This window comes from Panthera leo, chromosome D4 (assembly GCF_018350215.1).
Source record: "Panthera leo isolate Ple1 chromosome D4, P.leo_Ple1_pat1.1, whole genome shotgun sequence".
NCBI classification, from domain to species: Eukaryota; Metazoa; Chordata; class Mammalia; order Carnivora; family Felidae; genus Panthera; species Panthera leo.
The window spans coordinates 18134307-18146704 of NC_056691.1; the positions used below are offsets into that span (position 1 = coordinate 18134307).

Consider the following 12398-nt stretch of genomic DNA (forward strand, 5'->3'; position numbering starts at 1 on the left):
AGGCAGCCATCGTTAGGGTAAGTTAATGTCTCAGCCTCAGCCGATCAAAACAGAATACCAGCTTTTCAAGATTTTTTTTCTTTTGTAGGGATTGTAGAAATTATTAGTGATGTTGTAAGCACAGCTGGGAAAACTATAAATTTCTCTAATTGAGTTTGAGATAGCCCGGGTAGATGAAGGGTGATGGTTCCAAGGATTCCCGGTCTCAAAAGTACGTCAACACGTCCAGACAATGAAAGACTATTCAGTGCTGAGATGAGCTATCAGGGCCATGAGAAGACACGGAGGGAGCACAAATGCGTATTCCTAAGTGAAGGAAGCCAATCTGAAAAGGCCACACTGTGATGCCAACTGTATGACAATTTGGAAAAGGGAAAACTATGGCGAAGACCGTAACAGGTCAATGGCCGCCAGGGGTGGGGTGCAGGGAGAGAGGAACAGGCAGACCACAGAGGATTTTAGGGCAGCGAAAATATTTCCGTATGATATTATAATGACAGGGAGGTATTATTATACATTGGTCCAAATGCTTCGGATGTACAACACCAAGAGAGGACCCCAAGGTAAACTAGAGACTTCAGGCGATAATGATACGTCTGTATAGGTTTATCTTTGGTTTAAAAAAAAAAAACAAACCATTTTTTTTTCACTTTTGTTTTTATTTATTTTGAGAAAGAGAGAGAGAGAGCGAACAGGGCAGGGGCAGGGGCAGAGAGAGAGGGGGAGAGGGGATTCCCTAAGCAGGCCTCCGCTCTGTCAGTGCAGAGCCTGATCATGGATCTCACGACCCATGAGACCATGAGCCGAAATCAAGACCCTGACGCTCAACTGATTGAGCCACCCAGTCGCCCCCCAAATTTTCCATTCTGGTAAGTGACGTTGAGTAACGGGGGACGCCAGGCCTGTGCGGCAGCAGAGTCCACGGACGGTGTCTGTACCTCCCTCTCTATTTTGTTGTAAGCCTAAAACTCCTCTAAAAAAAAAAAATAGTCTTAATCGGCACATCCACCACCGTGAGAATGTATTCAAAGGATGGCTGGTCACAGCTGGGTAAATCTCACAGCCGTTCGGTTCGGGCCGCCTCCTCCTGTGTTTGACTTGAACTCCAAATGTACCTGGCTGAAGCCTCCCACGTGTGGTGCTCATTTAGACCAGCAGCCTTCGTCCCCCTGCCACACACATCCTTTGCTGCTTAGTGCATCTTCGTGCTGTCTTCTGGTTTTGCAGCATGGAGATTCCAAAACAGGGGAACAGGTTTTCTCCTGGGTTGCAAACTGGGTGAAAAAAGGATGAATTCCAAGGTGCCTTCCTAAAACATTAGCTGCCATACTAATAGATGAGGGTGCACAAGAATTCCGGGGAAAATTTAGCAACCTAAATAAGCAATTTGCCAACTAGACGGCATTTCATTCACATTTGACTGCCCGGTAGTAGGAGAGTATGAAAAAAAAAAAATATTTCAGAGCACTGGGCAGGGTGGGGGTAGGAGATGGGTGGCACATTAACGCCTGATGTTACCTTTGCATCAGGTGGGTCCCTCCAGAATTAGCTCATTCCTTACCTTTATACATTTAACTTTGTATTTATCCTCCTCACAAAATCGTTTGGAACACAAATCCAGGCTGGTAGCCAAAACCTCCTAACTCTTTCCAGCTTCCTCTTCCTGTATGGAATGACACAATGGACAACCCCAGGGGTTGCTCTGCATTGCTGAATTCGTTCATCCTGCGGGATCAGTCCAAGGGAAAACCAATAGTGACTTGTGAATTCTAAGGAAAAACCGAAACAATCTTTACAGGTCCCACAGTTCCTGCAGATCCTTAGAAGCAATGATAAAAGTAGGTTGTTAAGCTTGGAAGCAATAGAAAACTTCCTGGAAATTAACAAACTGCCTTGGCAAAAGACTCTGTGTACCCAGGGCACACAGATTTTGCAATAAATCAATGTAGGAGACTTAACTCCAGGATATCACCTTCAGCCAAGTTGCTGCTGGTGTTCTGGAAAATGTAAACAACCTTAAGGCACAACTGTTGTGACCTCATCTTTTTACTGCCTTTTTCTCTTTTGATTCTTCCTACCCTCGATTTCTCTTCATTAAAAACAAAACAAAATTAAAAAAAAAAAAGTATTTTGTATTCTAAAAATTGAAGTAAGACATCTCAGCTGTGTTTTAGAAAAATGTAGGTTGGGAAGAGGAAGGAAGGAGAGAAGGAGAAGATTTATTCTCTCATGAGAGACCACAGTTCTGTTCCAGAACATGTGGGAAATTCTGTATGAAGCTATGGGTAAGTAAAAATAGGCTGGCTTTCTCAGATTTCAAACTTTACCACAAATCTATGGTAATCAAAACAGTATGGTACTGGCACAAAAATAGACACAGAGATCACTGGAACAAGATACAGGCCCCAGAAATAAACGCACATTTACATGGTTAATTAATCTATAACAAAGGAGGCAAGAATCTACAATGGGGAAAAGACAGTCTCTTCAATCAATGGTGCTGGGAAAACCAGACAGCCACATGCCAAAGAATGAAACTGGACCACTTTCTTACAGCATACACAAAAATAAATTCAAAATGAAATAAATAAATAAATAAATAAATAAATAAATAAAATAAATGAATAAATAAATAAACAAACTCAAGATGGATTAAAGACTTAAATGTAAGACCTGAAACCACTGGGGTGCCTGGGTGGCTCAGTCAGTTAAGTGTCCGACTTTGGCTCAGGTCCTGAACTCACAGTTTGTGTGTTCGAGCCCCGCATCGGGCTTTGTGCTGACAGCTCAGAGCCTGGAGCATGCTTCAGATTCTGTGTCTCCCACTCTCTGCCCCATTCACTCTCTCTCTCTCTCTCTCAAAAATAAATAAACATAAAAAATCTTAAAAAAAAAATAAAAGACCTGAAACCATAAAACTCTTCAAAGAAAACCTAGGCAGTAAACTCTTAAACATCATAATATTTATTAGTAAAATTTATTAACAATATTTTTCTGAATCTGTCTTCCCAGGCAAGGGGAACACAGGCAAGAGTAAATAAGTGAAACTACATTGCACTAAAAAGCAAAGGAAACTATCAACAAAACAAAAAGACAACCTACTGAATGGAAGAACATATTTGCAAATGATATATCTGATAAGGGGTTAAAACACCAAATATATAAAGAACTCCTACAACTTAACAACAACAAGAAATCTGATGACAAAATGGGCAGAGGACTTGAATACATTTTTCTAAAGAAGACATACAGATGGCCTCCAGTCACATGAAAAGATATTCAACATTATTATGCATCAGGGAAATACAGATCAAAACCACAATGAGCTATCTACCCTTAGACGGGTCAGAACGACTGGTGTCAAAGAGACAAGAAAGGACAGATGTTGGTGAGGCTGTGGAGAAAATGGAGCCCTTGTGCGCCATTGGTAGAAACGCAAACTGGGGCGTCCACTATGGAAAACAGCAGGGAGATTCATCAAAAAATTAAAAACAGAAATACCCTATGATCCGGTAATTCCACTTCTGGGTATTTATTCAAAGAAAAGGAAAACACTAAAGTGAAAAGATACATGCATTCTATGTTTATCGCAGCATCATTTACAGTAGCCAAAATATGAAAGCAGCCCATGTCCATCGAGAGACGAATGGATAAAGAGGCGATGTGTCTATACAATGGAATGTGACTCCTCCGTAAAAACGAATGAAACCTTGCCATTCACGGCAACACGGACGGACCTTGAGGGTACTGTGCTGAGTGAAAGAAGTCAGACAGGGGAAGACAACCACCATATGATTTCACTGTACGTGGCACCTAAAGCAAAACAAACACACAAACCAGTTGACTTACAAATACAGAGAACAAACGGGTGGCCGCCAGAGGTCAGGGAGGTGGGAGGATGGGCGAAATCGGGAATTAGGAGGTACAAACGTCCAGTTGTAAAATAAGTAAGTCACAGGGATGAAAAGTGCAGCATAGCGAATAGAGTCAATAATATTGTGATCACTGTGCACGATGACAGATGGTAACAATACTTAATGTGCTGAGCACTCCGTAACGTACATATTTGTTGAATCACTGTTGTGCCCCCGAAACTAATATTTTATGTCAACTCAACTTCAATTTAAAACTTAAAATTATTAAATGGCTTTGAATTTATATCACTACAGGCAGCCCCCAACCTGAGAAGCAATTGGGTAATAACGGTTGGTTCTCTAATCTGTTGTTCAGAGCTCGGAATTCTTTTTTTCCGTAGAAACGTCATAGATGACTGAGCTCACAGATCAGACACGTAGAGCTGACTCTCCACGGTGTCTGCGAAGCGTGGGACTTGTGGGTCTGCCTCAAATTCAACTAACCACTCCTCACCGTGTTCTTCTGATGGGAAGACATATCAAGTTCTGACTCACAATTACAGGCATAGATAGTCCAGCCCCCCCCCCCCCCCCCCCCCGCCACCTACCTCCCTGATCTTGTTTTGAAATTCTCGGCAAAAACACCAGGACCTTCCTAAAGGAATGAATGAGAATTCGGGTCTCTTGTCTCCAAACCCTTTCCAGAAGTTATCCCTCAAGATCTGCATAACAGGTGATGCTTGGGTCAGTCATTCTTGAGGTCTCTGAACTAGGAGAGCGGAGTATTACCCGCCACCCCCCCCCCAAAAAAAAACCCCTGTAGATTCAGACCTCCTCTACTTGATGGGTCATAAGGTGTTAAGACAGATAGTATGACTGAAAGAACACTGAACTGTGGGTCAACAAACCTGAATTCGAATCTTGACTTGACCATTACCTATGTGACCTCGAACGAATGTCTCGACATTCCCTGGGCCTTAGTTTCCATTTATTTAAAAAATATTAAATAAATAGCACACCCAATTTTTGAAAAGACAGTTTTTAGCTTTCAAGAGAATTTCAATGGAATCTAGCACCACCAACTAATTAAGAGCTGGACAAAATGATATTCTTTTAGCCCTGGCCTTTTAAAAAAAAAATTTTTTTTTTTAATGTTTATTTATTTTCGAGAGGCGGAGAGGAGCAGAGAGAGAGGGAGACAGAATCCGAAGCAGGCTCCAGGCTCTGAGCCGTCAGCACAGAGGCCCATGCGGGTCTCGAACCCACGAACCGTGAGCTCATGCCCTGAGCCACCAGCCACCCCAGCCCTGGCATTTAAATTCGAAGTCTGGTGGTTTTTAGTTAGAAACTGCCTCATAACGATTTCCTCACCAACTGAGTATTGGGACCTCCAAGTCCTCTGGTATCATTCTCCTCCTCTATCCTAGTTAAATAAGCAGAAGGACAAATAAAAGCTTTATAGCCTTTCTACACGATTTCTTATTCTCTGAAAATCCTTCCTTTTGTGGTCATAAAACAGCTATCACTTCCAAATCCCCAACGTCCAAATGCGAGTTTTTACACTGACTGGACTAATTGGGTAATTTCTAGGTCTTTCCTTGGTGACTTGCACACTCTTTTCTCCCCCATCTCTTCAATCAACTCCCCCTTCTACTTCAATTCGCTTGACATATTCCTTGCTCCGAAGTGTGTTGAATCCAACACAGAGGTAGATATCGAAGATCAGCCTCATAACTTAGAATCTTTTTTTTTTTTTTCTTTCAGGAAAAGGACCGTTGAACTGTTTATCTTGTGTGTGGAGTTACCACCTAGCGGGAGGAATCTGCACCTCAGACTGTCTGGTGGGAGAATACAGAGTGAAAGAGGTACTGGGAGCTGGGCATGATGCGCCCTGGCCATTTCTTTCTTCTTTTTTTTTTTAACATTTATTGATTTTGAGAGAGAGACAGACCAAGTGCGAGCAGGGAAGGGGCAGAGAGACAGGGAGACAAAGAATCCGAAGCAGGCTCCAGGCTCCGAGCTGTCAGCACACGGCCCGACGCGGGGCTCGAACTCACGAACCGCGAGATCATGACCTGAGCTGACGTCGGCCGCTTAACTGACTGAGCCCCATTGCCCTAGCCATTTCCGCAGAGGCATGGGAGCCAGTTTCCGCGTGTATTCTGGGCAAAGTCAAAAAGTCCTAAAATTCCTACACTCGCTCTACTTTTTAAATCTTCTACCAATCCATCATGGAATAATGGTGCTACCTACCTGCAGCCTTAATTTCAATCAAAGAGACTGAGATGACCTGAGATAAATAAGGGGGAAGTTAGGTAATGAGGACCTCAGGTTTCACTCTACGTTCATTGCTTGTGACCTTGGAAGTTTCAGGTCCCCTTACATCAGAAATAAGTATCTTCTCTCCTACCCCTCTGCTGTCTAACCTGAAATGCCTGAATAATGTCAGAACCACAAAACTGCTGCTTTTCATTTCCTCCACCCCGCCACAGTGTAGTGAGAGAGAGAGATTTCAGGGCACCCAGGTGGCTCAGTCAGTTCAGTGTCCGACTTCGGCCCAGGTCATGATCTCACCATTCCGGAGTTCAAGCCTTGAGTCAGGTTCTGCGCTGACAGCTCAGAGCCTGGAGCCTGCTTTGGATTCTGTGTCTCCCTGTCTCTCTGTTTCTTCCTCTCTCTCTCTATCTCAAAAATAAATAATTTTTAAAAAAGAGAGAGAGAGAGATTTCATTTCCTTGCTTAGAAATCATGGATATTCTGAGTTCACTAACTTCTTATGTTTCCAAACGTTACAAATTAAGTAAATCTCGGGGCACCTGGCTGTCTCAGTCAGAGTCCCACTCTGGGTTTCAGCTCAAGTCATGATCTCATGGTTTGGGAGATCGAGCCCCGAGTCGGGCTCTGGGCTGATGGTGTGGAGCCTGCTTGGGATTCTCTCTCTCTCTGCACCTCCCTGCTTGTGTGTGTGCTCTCTCTCTCTCAAAATAAATGAATAAACTTAAAAACAAATGAAATTAGGTAAATCTCCCCCATGGTGAAATTAACATGACTCGACACATTCACATATGAGCTCTCTTTTAATCCTTAAACTTTGAAGAAACTGGGGCTCCAAGAGACTGAATAATTTTCTAAAGATCACATAAATAGTAAGTAACAAAGCTGGGACTGAAGCCAGGACTGCGGACAGCTAATCCGTGATTTGATAAGATAGTAACGGCTGAGAAAGCGCCTTATCAGCACCGGAAATGGCCAAAGTGCTCAACAAAGGCAATTTCCATTCCTTCTTTCCCACAGCACACAAGGAAAATAGAAAGATATCTTCCCTCATCTACATTTTCAGCACCAGCAAAGAAGCAACCTGTCAGGAGGGAAGCCACTTTCTCCTTATCTCTTGGTTCTTCTCGTGGAGATTTAACTATTTCAGCTAAAGAGTCACAAATAATATTCGGGGGCAGGGCCAAAAGAATCTAGTAACCATGGAGGCCAAGTAGCTGAATGTGTATGAGCGAAGGGTGTTGGGTCAAAGAAAACCCCAGCACAAGCTTGATGAAAAGTGGAATTTGACGTGTCACCTGTCTTGGTGACATCAGAGCAAGCGCTGGGGTCGTGTCAACTAGGAGAGCCCAAAAAGGGAGCCACTGCCCCTCAGCTGTCTGTGATGTTGCCACATGGTTGTGATGACCTTGTTGACCGTCTAGTGCCTCTTTTTTTGAGAGAGAGAGAGCATGTGTGTGCATGCGTGTGTGCGAGCAGAAAAGGGAGAGAGCGAGAAGGAGAGGCGGGGCTCAATCTCACCACCGTGAGATCATGACCTTGAGATCGCAACCTGCGCCAAAATCAAGAGGGGGACGTTCAACCGACTGAGCCACCCAGGTGCCCCTGACAGTCTAGTTCTTAAAGAGAAGTTAGGAACTGACTTACAAGTGGAATATCTTCATTTTGAACGTGGGCAAGGAACTGAAAAAAATTTTTTTTAACTGTGAAGGTCAATTTGGATGAGCCAGACAAAACGTGTCCTTGACCAGGTACAGCACATGAGCCACCAGTGTGCAACTTGAGCTGTTCTAGAAGCCTGTTCTCCCACTGTTGTGGCCAGCAGATCTCAGATGGAAAGACCCAGCAGCGATTTCCTCCACGTGCAGTCGGTTCTGCCTTCCACCCTGAACAGCTAAAATGGACCCAGAGCAAAGCTATCTGGCTCCTGTCCCCCACGTGCCTCCCTCCGTCAACGGAGGCAAGATAGAACTCCCACCTGGAAACTCCAGTAGCTTGTCGATGCCTCCACACTCAGAAAGAATCTCCCAATTGTTCTTAACAGGGGGAGAAGTTTAACTGTGAAAAATGCCATGAAAGCTGCGTGGAATGCAAGGGACCCGGCACCAAGAACTGCACTGTGTGCCCCGCCGACCTGGTGCTGCTTCTGGACGACAGTCGTTGTCTACACTGCTGCAATACTTCCGACCCCTCCAATGCCCAGGAGTGCTGTGACTGCCGGGACACCACAGGTGAGGGGAGAGGAAGAGCAGCCTGCAGAGGAAGGGCCTGTCCACCAGAAGCAGATGGGAGCAGAGGGGAGAGGAGGATGGAAAGTTCCGGAGAATCAACAGAGCTCCCTTTTATTGAGTGCCTGCTGTGTGCTTAGTGTACCTAGAACTTTCTGTCCATCAACTCATATAAACAGGGTTTTTTTTTTTTTAAGTAATCTCTACACCCAACGTGGAGCTCAAACTCACAACCCTGAGATCAAGAGTCACATGCTCTACCCACTGAACCAGCCAGGCGCCCCTCTGCGTAGATGTTATCAATCCCCTTTTGCAGATGAGGAAGGAGACCAAGGCTCAAAGGGTTTGATCAGCATGCTCAAGTCCATAGCAATGTTAAGGGTTCATCTGGAATTAGAATACAGATTCCTTGGACTGCAAAGCCTGCGTTCTTTAAAAAAAAAAATTTTTTTTTGAGTTTATTTATTTATTTGGGGAAAGAGAGCACATGCAGGAGAGGGGCCGAGAGAGGGGGAGAGAATCCCAAGCAGGCTCCAGGCTCCAAGCTGTCAGAGCAGAGCCCGATGCAGGGTTCAGTCTCACGAACCATGAGATCGTGACCTGAGCCAAAATCAAGAACCAGACGTTCAACGGACTGAGTCACCCAGGTGACCCTGCAAAGCCTGCCTTCTTTCCACTGCTATGCTGCCTCTGAGATGAGAGTTCAAGTCAGTCTAGAATCTCACCTCTTCTTTTTTTTTTTCCTTTCTTTCTTTCTTTCTTTCTTTTTTTTCTAGAACCTTATCTTTATAAATTTTTTTTCTTCTTCTTTCTTATTCTTCCCTCCCAGGGAAAAGGAAAGGAATCAACTCTCAAAGAAGCTAATGGCAATATTATTTTTAATCATTCTATGGAAGTTAGCCAACATCTAGGGCTCCCCTTAGAGACTTAAGGCATTTTAGACATGAACTTTCATCAAAGGCTAAAAAGAAACAAAACCCCTTTTACCAATTCCCAGGCCCCCAACTGGCTTCTACCCCCAACCCCATCCATATGGGTACTTGGTCTTCACTGACCACAAACTTAGATCCCAAATGGAGTAATCCCTAAATAAACACACACACACACACACACACACACACACACACAAATATATATGATATATATTCTGAAAATACATTCTCTAGTCCAGAAGCAGATCATTTCCTTGGGGTTCAGATGTATCACTGTCTGACAAAGAGACATCATATTTATGTGAGCCTGTCCATGTATAAGTGAAGTAAATCCCAGACCCATAACTGCTACTAGCTATTTCCTTTGTATTGTTCATTAGCCTTTGCAATTCAATTCTAAACATCTTTCCAAAAACTAACCATTCCCTTCTTTTAGCTTTCCTACCCCCACAAACGGCTGATTTCCCCATCTCCTCAGCCATATCCATCTTCAGGGTCTGATTGCCCAATATCCAGGCTATGTCAGCTAAGAATAGTAACCCTCATTATATCGATGGCTTTAAATGAAACCAGAAGTGTGTACATGTTGGGTGCAGAGTTTCTCCAAGCCTGTTCCAACTGAGAACTACTTAGTCAGCTTTCCTGGGCCCTCTGCGACACCTGAAGATCCACATGGGACAAACCTGAACAGTCTATATACTCTTGATTTTCTGCTCATTTCTTCCTGAGACTCTCTGCTCCTTCCACGAAACCAGATCACAGAGGCTGACCCTAACTCTGCAGACCTAAGCCTAGAGAACAGCGAGAAGACACGATTGCATATGGCGCCCTAGTAATTGAAACGATCTTGAAACATCTTTTATTGATTCTCCTGCTTTGGGCAGTATTTACCTCCAAACACCACACATAGACCGTTTACCCATCCCTCTGGTGCTTTAATATTTCCTCCAGAGAAAAATTCTGTGCTGATATTGTTAATGACGAAAACAACTGTGATAGTGCTATTGTTTCAGAAGAGGACACTCTGCTTGATGGGCAAAACTCCCATAAGGATGAAAATTTGAATAAAATCGGAAATTTGTTTATCACTAGCACAAAGAGAGGGGAGATACATAGCAGTGATGAATCCGACCTAATTGGCTAGTATGTAATAAGCAAAAATCGTTGCCCCCAAAATAACTAGGGGCAGAATTGCATCCATTAAGCTAGTGTATATAATGTATCTAGAATCTCATAAAAGAACACTGGGGGCAGACCCACGTGGTTCAAAAACCATTTATGGAAAACTCACAGTGTTATGCCAACTCGTACATCCAACAGAGCCTGCTAGTTTTGTCCCTGGTTCTCACACTCTCTTTCACGTTCCCATTTGGCAGGTTAAGGAATAGGGAAAGGGGCGCCTGGCTGGATCAGTCAGTAGAGAAAGTGACTCTTCATCTCAGGATTGTGAGTTCAAGCCCCACACTGGGCGTATTAAAAAAAAAATGGTTTTAGAAGTAATCTTTTCTACCTTTGAACGTTGGACCAGGTTGAAGGGTAGCTGGGGAGAGGAATCAGTCTTAGAGAAAGTCAGAGTTGAAACAAAAAATGGAGCATTTAGCAGTAACTGAAGCATGGCCCAAGATGAAATCTTTTTCATAAGAGAGAACTAGAAAACTCGATTGTTAAGGTTGAATACTTAGTGACTGACACATGAGGTATGAGGATGAGGGGACTCTTTCGTTCTCACACTGACCTTCATCCTCGAAGGGTTTGTTGGTATCATCAGACGCAGACTCGGACCCTCAGGGGGGACACAGTGCAATTCTGTAGAGCGGTATGCCCTCTAGGAAAATCAGAGACGGCGATTCTGCCATTTTAGATTTCAAACACAGAGCAAAGCTTTTTACCTCAGAAACTAATTTTCCTTATTCCATTTCTCCTCTCCCCTCCTTCCCCTCTCTCCTCTCTCCTCTTCCTTTGAGGTCTTCTTCCCACAGACGAGTGTATCCTTCAAGCAAGTGAAATTGGGCCTACAGGCGAGCGGACCAAGACAGCCCTGTTCATCACCTCCTCCATTATGCTGGTGCTTCTGCTCGGGGCGGCAGTGATTGTCTGGAAGAAATCACGGGGCCGAGCCCAGCCAGTAGCAAAAGCCGGCTATGAGAAGCTGACCGACCCTGGCAAGTCATATGTTTCCTATAAGAGCAGCCATCTTGAAAGCACCAGCTTTGAAGAAGATCAGGTCATTGAGTACAGGGACCAGGACTATGATGAGGAGGAGGATGATGACATCGTCTACATGGGCCAAGATGGCACCATCTACCGGAAATTTAAGTATGGGCTTCTGGATGATGATGAGGATGAGCTGGAATACGACGATGAAAGTTACTCCTACCAGTAGACAGAGCCCTCCCCCGCCTTCGCCCCGCCCCATCCTGTCCCAGGCATTACAGTTTTGGGGTTTTAGTCCCACACACCAGGCTGATGTGTGGGTGTTTGTCTGTGTCCTCTTAACCCTGAGTCCAGCTAGAGCTGGAAACAAATGCTGAAATGATTGGTTCTTCTTTGGGGTGACTACATTCAATCGACGGTAACTGGGGAACAAGGATAAAATTCAGAGGGATTTTCCTCAAAATAATATGTCAAAATACAGAAGTGAAAAAAAAAAAAAGTGAGATTTGTACAAACTGTTTCATGCGATTGAAAAAAAAAAAGCGGTGGGCCTATAGGAATTCTGTTTCTCAGCGATATTGCGGGGATATTTGCTGCCTTCTGGAATTCTGATATTTCTGTAAATGATTTTGGGGGGACAGGGAGAGGAAAGAGATTCTTGTTTGTCTTCGGGGATTTTTCTCCCCTGTGAGCTATCTGTAGGCAGAGGTTGGCTCTGTAAGGGCCAGCTAAAGAGGGCTCACCACCTCATGCCATTTATCACCCCGTTCCTCCCCAAAGAAAGAGTTGGAATGGATTCTAACATGGAAAAATCCCAACGTCCTGCTCACCAGCGTAACAACCCAGTTACCCACCAGCCTTCCAAAGCTCTCTACCTCTGGGATCTGTTTTTAGACGTCCTAGGCTTCCCTTGGTCCACTCTCCTGTCAAGTACGCGCTTGGATTTGTGCACGAGG

At 44.2% G+C, this 12398-nt stretch overlaps 1 protein-coding gene and 1 long non-coding RNA gene across 3 annotated transcripts in view; one reads left to right on the forward strand and one right to left on the reverse strand.

Annotated features, from left to right (window-relative positions):
- Window positions 1-11860, forward strand: part of PCSK5 (proprotein convertase subtilisin/kexin type 5) — a 447663-nt gene extending 435803 nt beyond the window's left edge. For both annotated transcript variants that reach the window (XM_042911954.1, XM_042911956.1), the window contains 3 exons: window positions 5619-5719; window positions 8173-8359; window positions 11268-11860. In XM_042911954.1, coding sequence (XP_042767888.1) covers window positions 5619-5719; window positions 8173-8359; window positions 11268-11671 — 692 coding nt within the window. In that variant the 3' untranslated portion in view covers window positions 11672-11860. The remainder of the gene's footprint in view (window positions 1-5618; window positions 5720-8172; window positions 8360-11267) is intronic.
- On the reverse strand, window positions 712-11189 carry LOC122204456. Its single transcript, XR_006195674.1, has 3 exons — window positions 11024-11189; window positions 1562-1725; window positions 712-1274 (listed from the first exon to the last, which is right to left on the reverse strand). It is a non-coding gene; the product is annotated as an uncharacterized LOC122204456 (long non-coding RNA).
- Window positions 11861-12398: the final 538 nt, after the last annotated feature.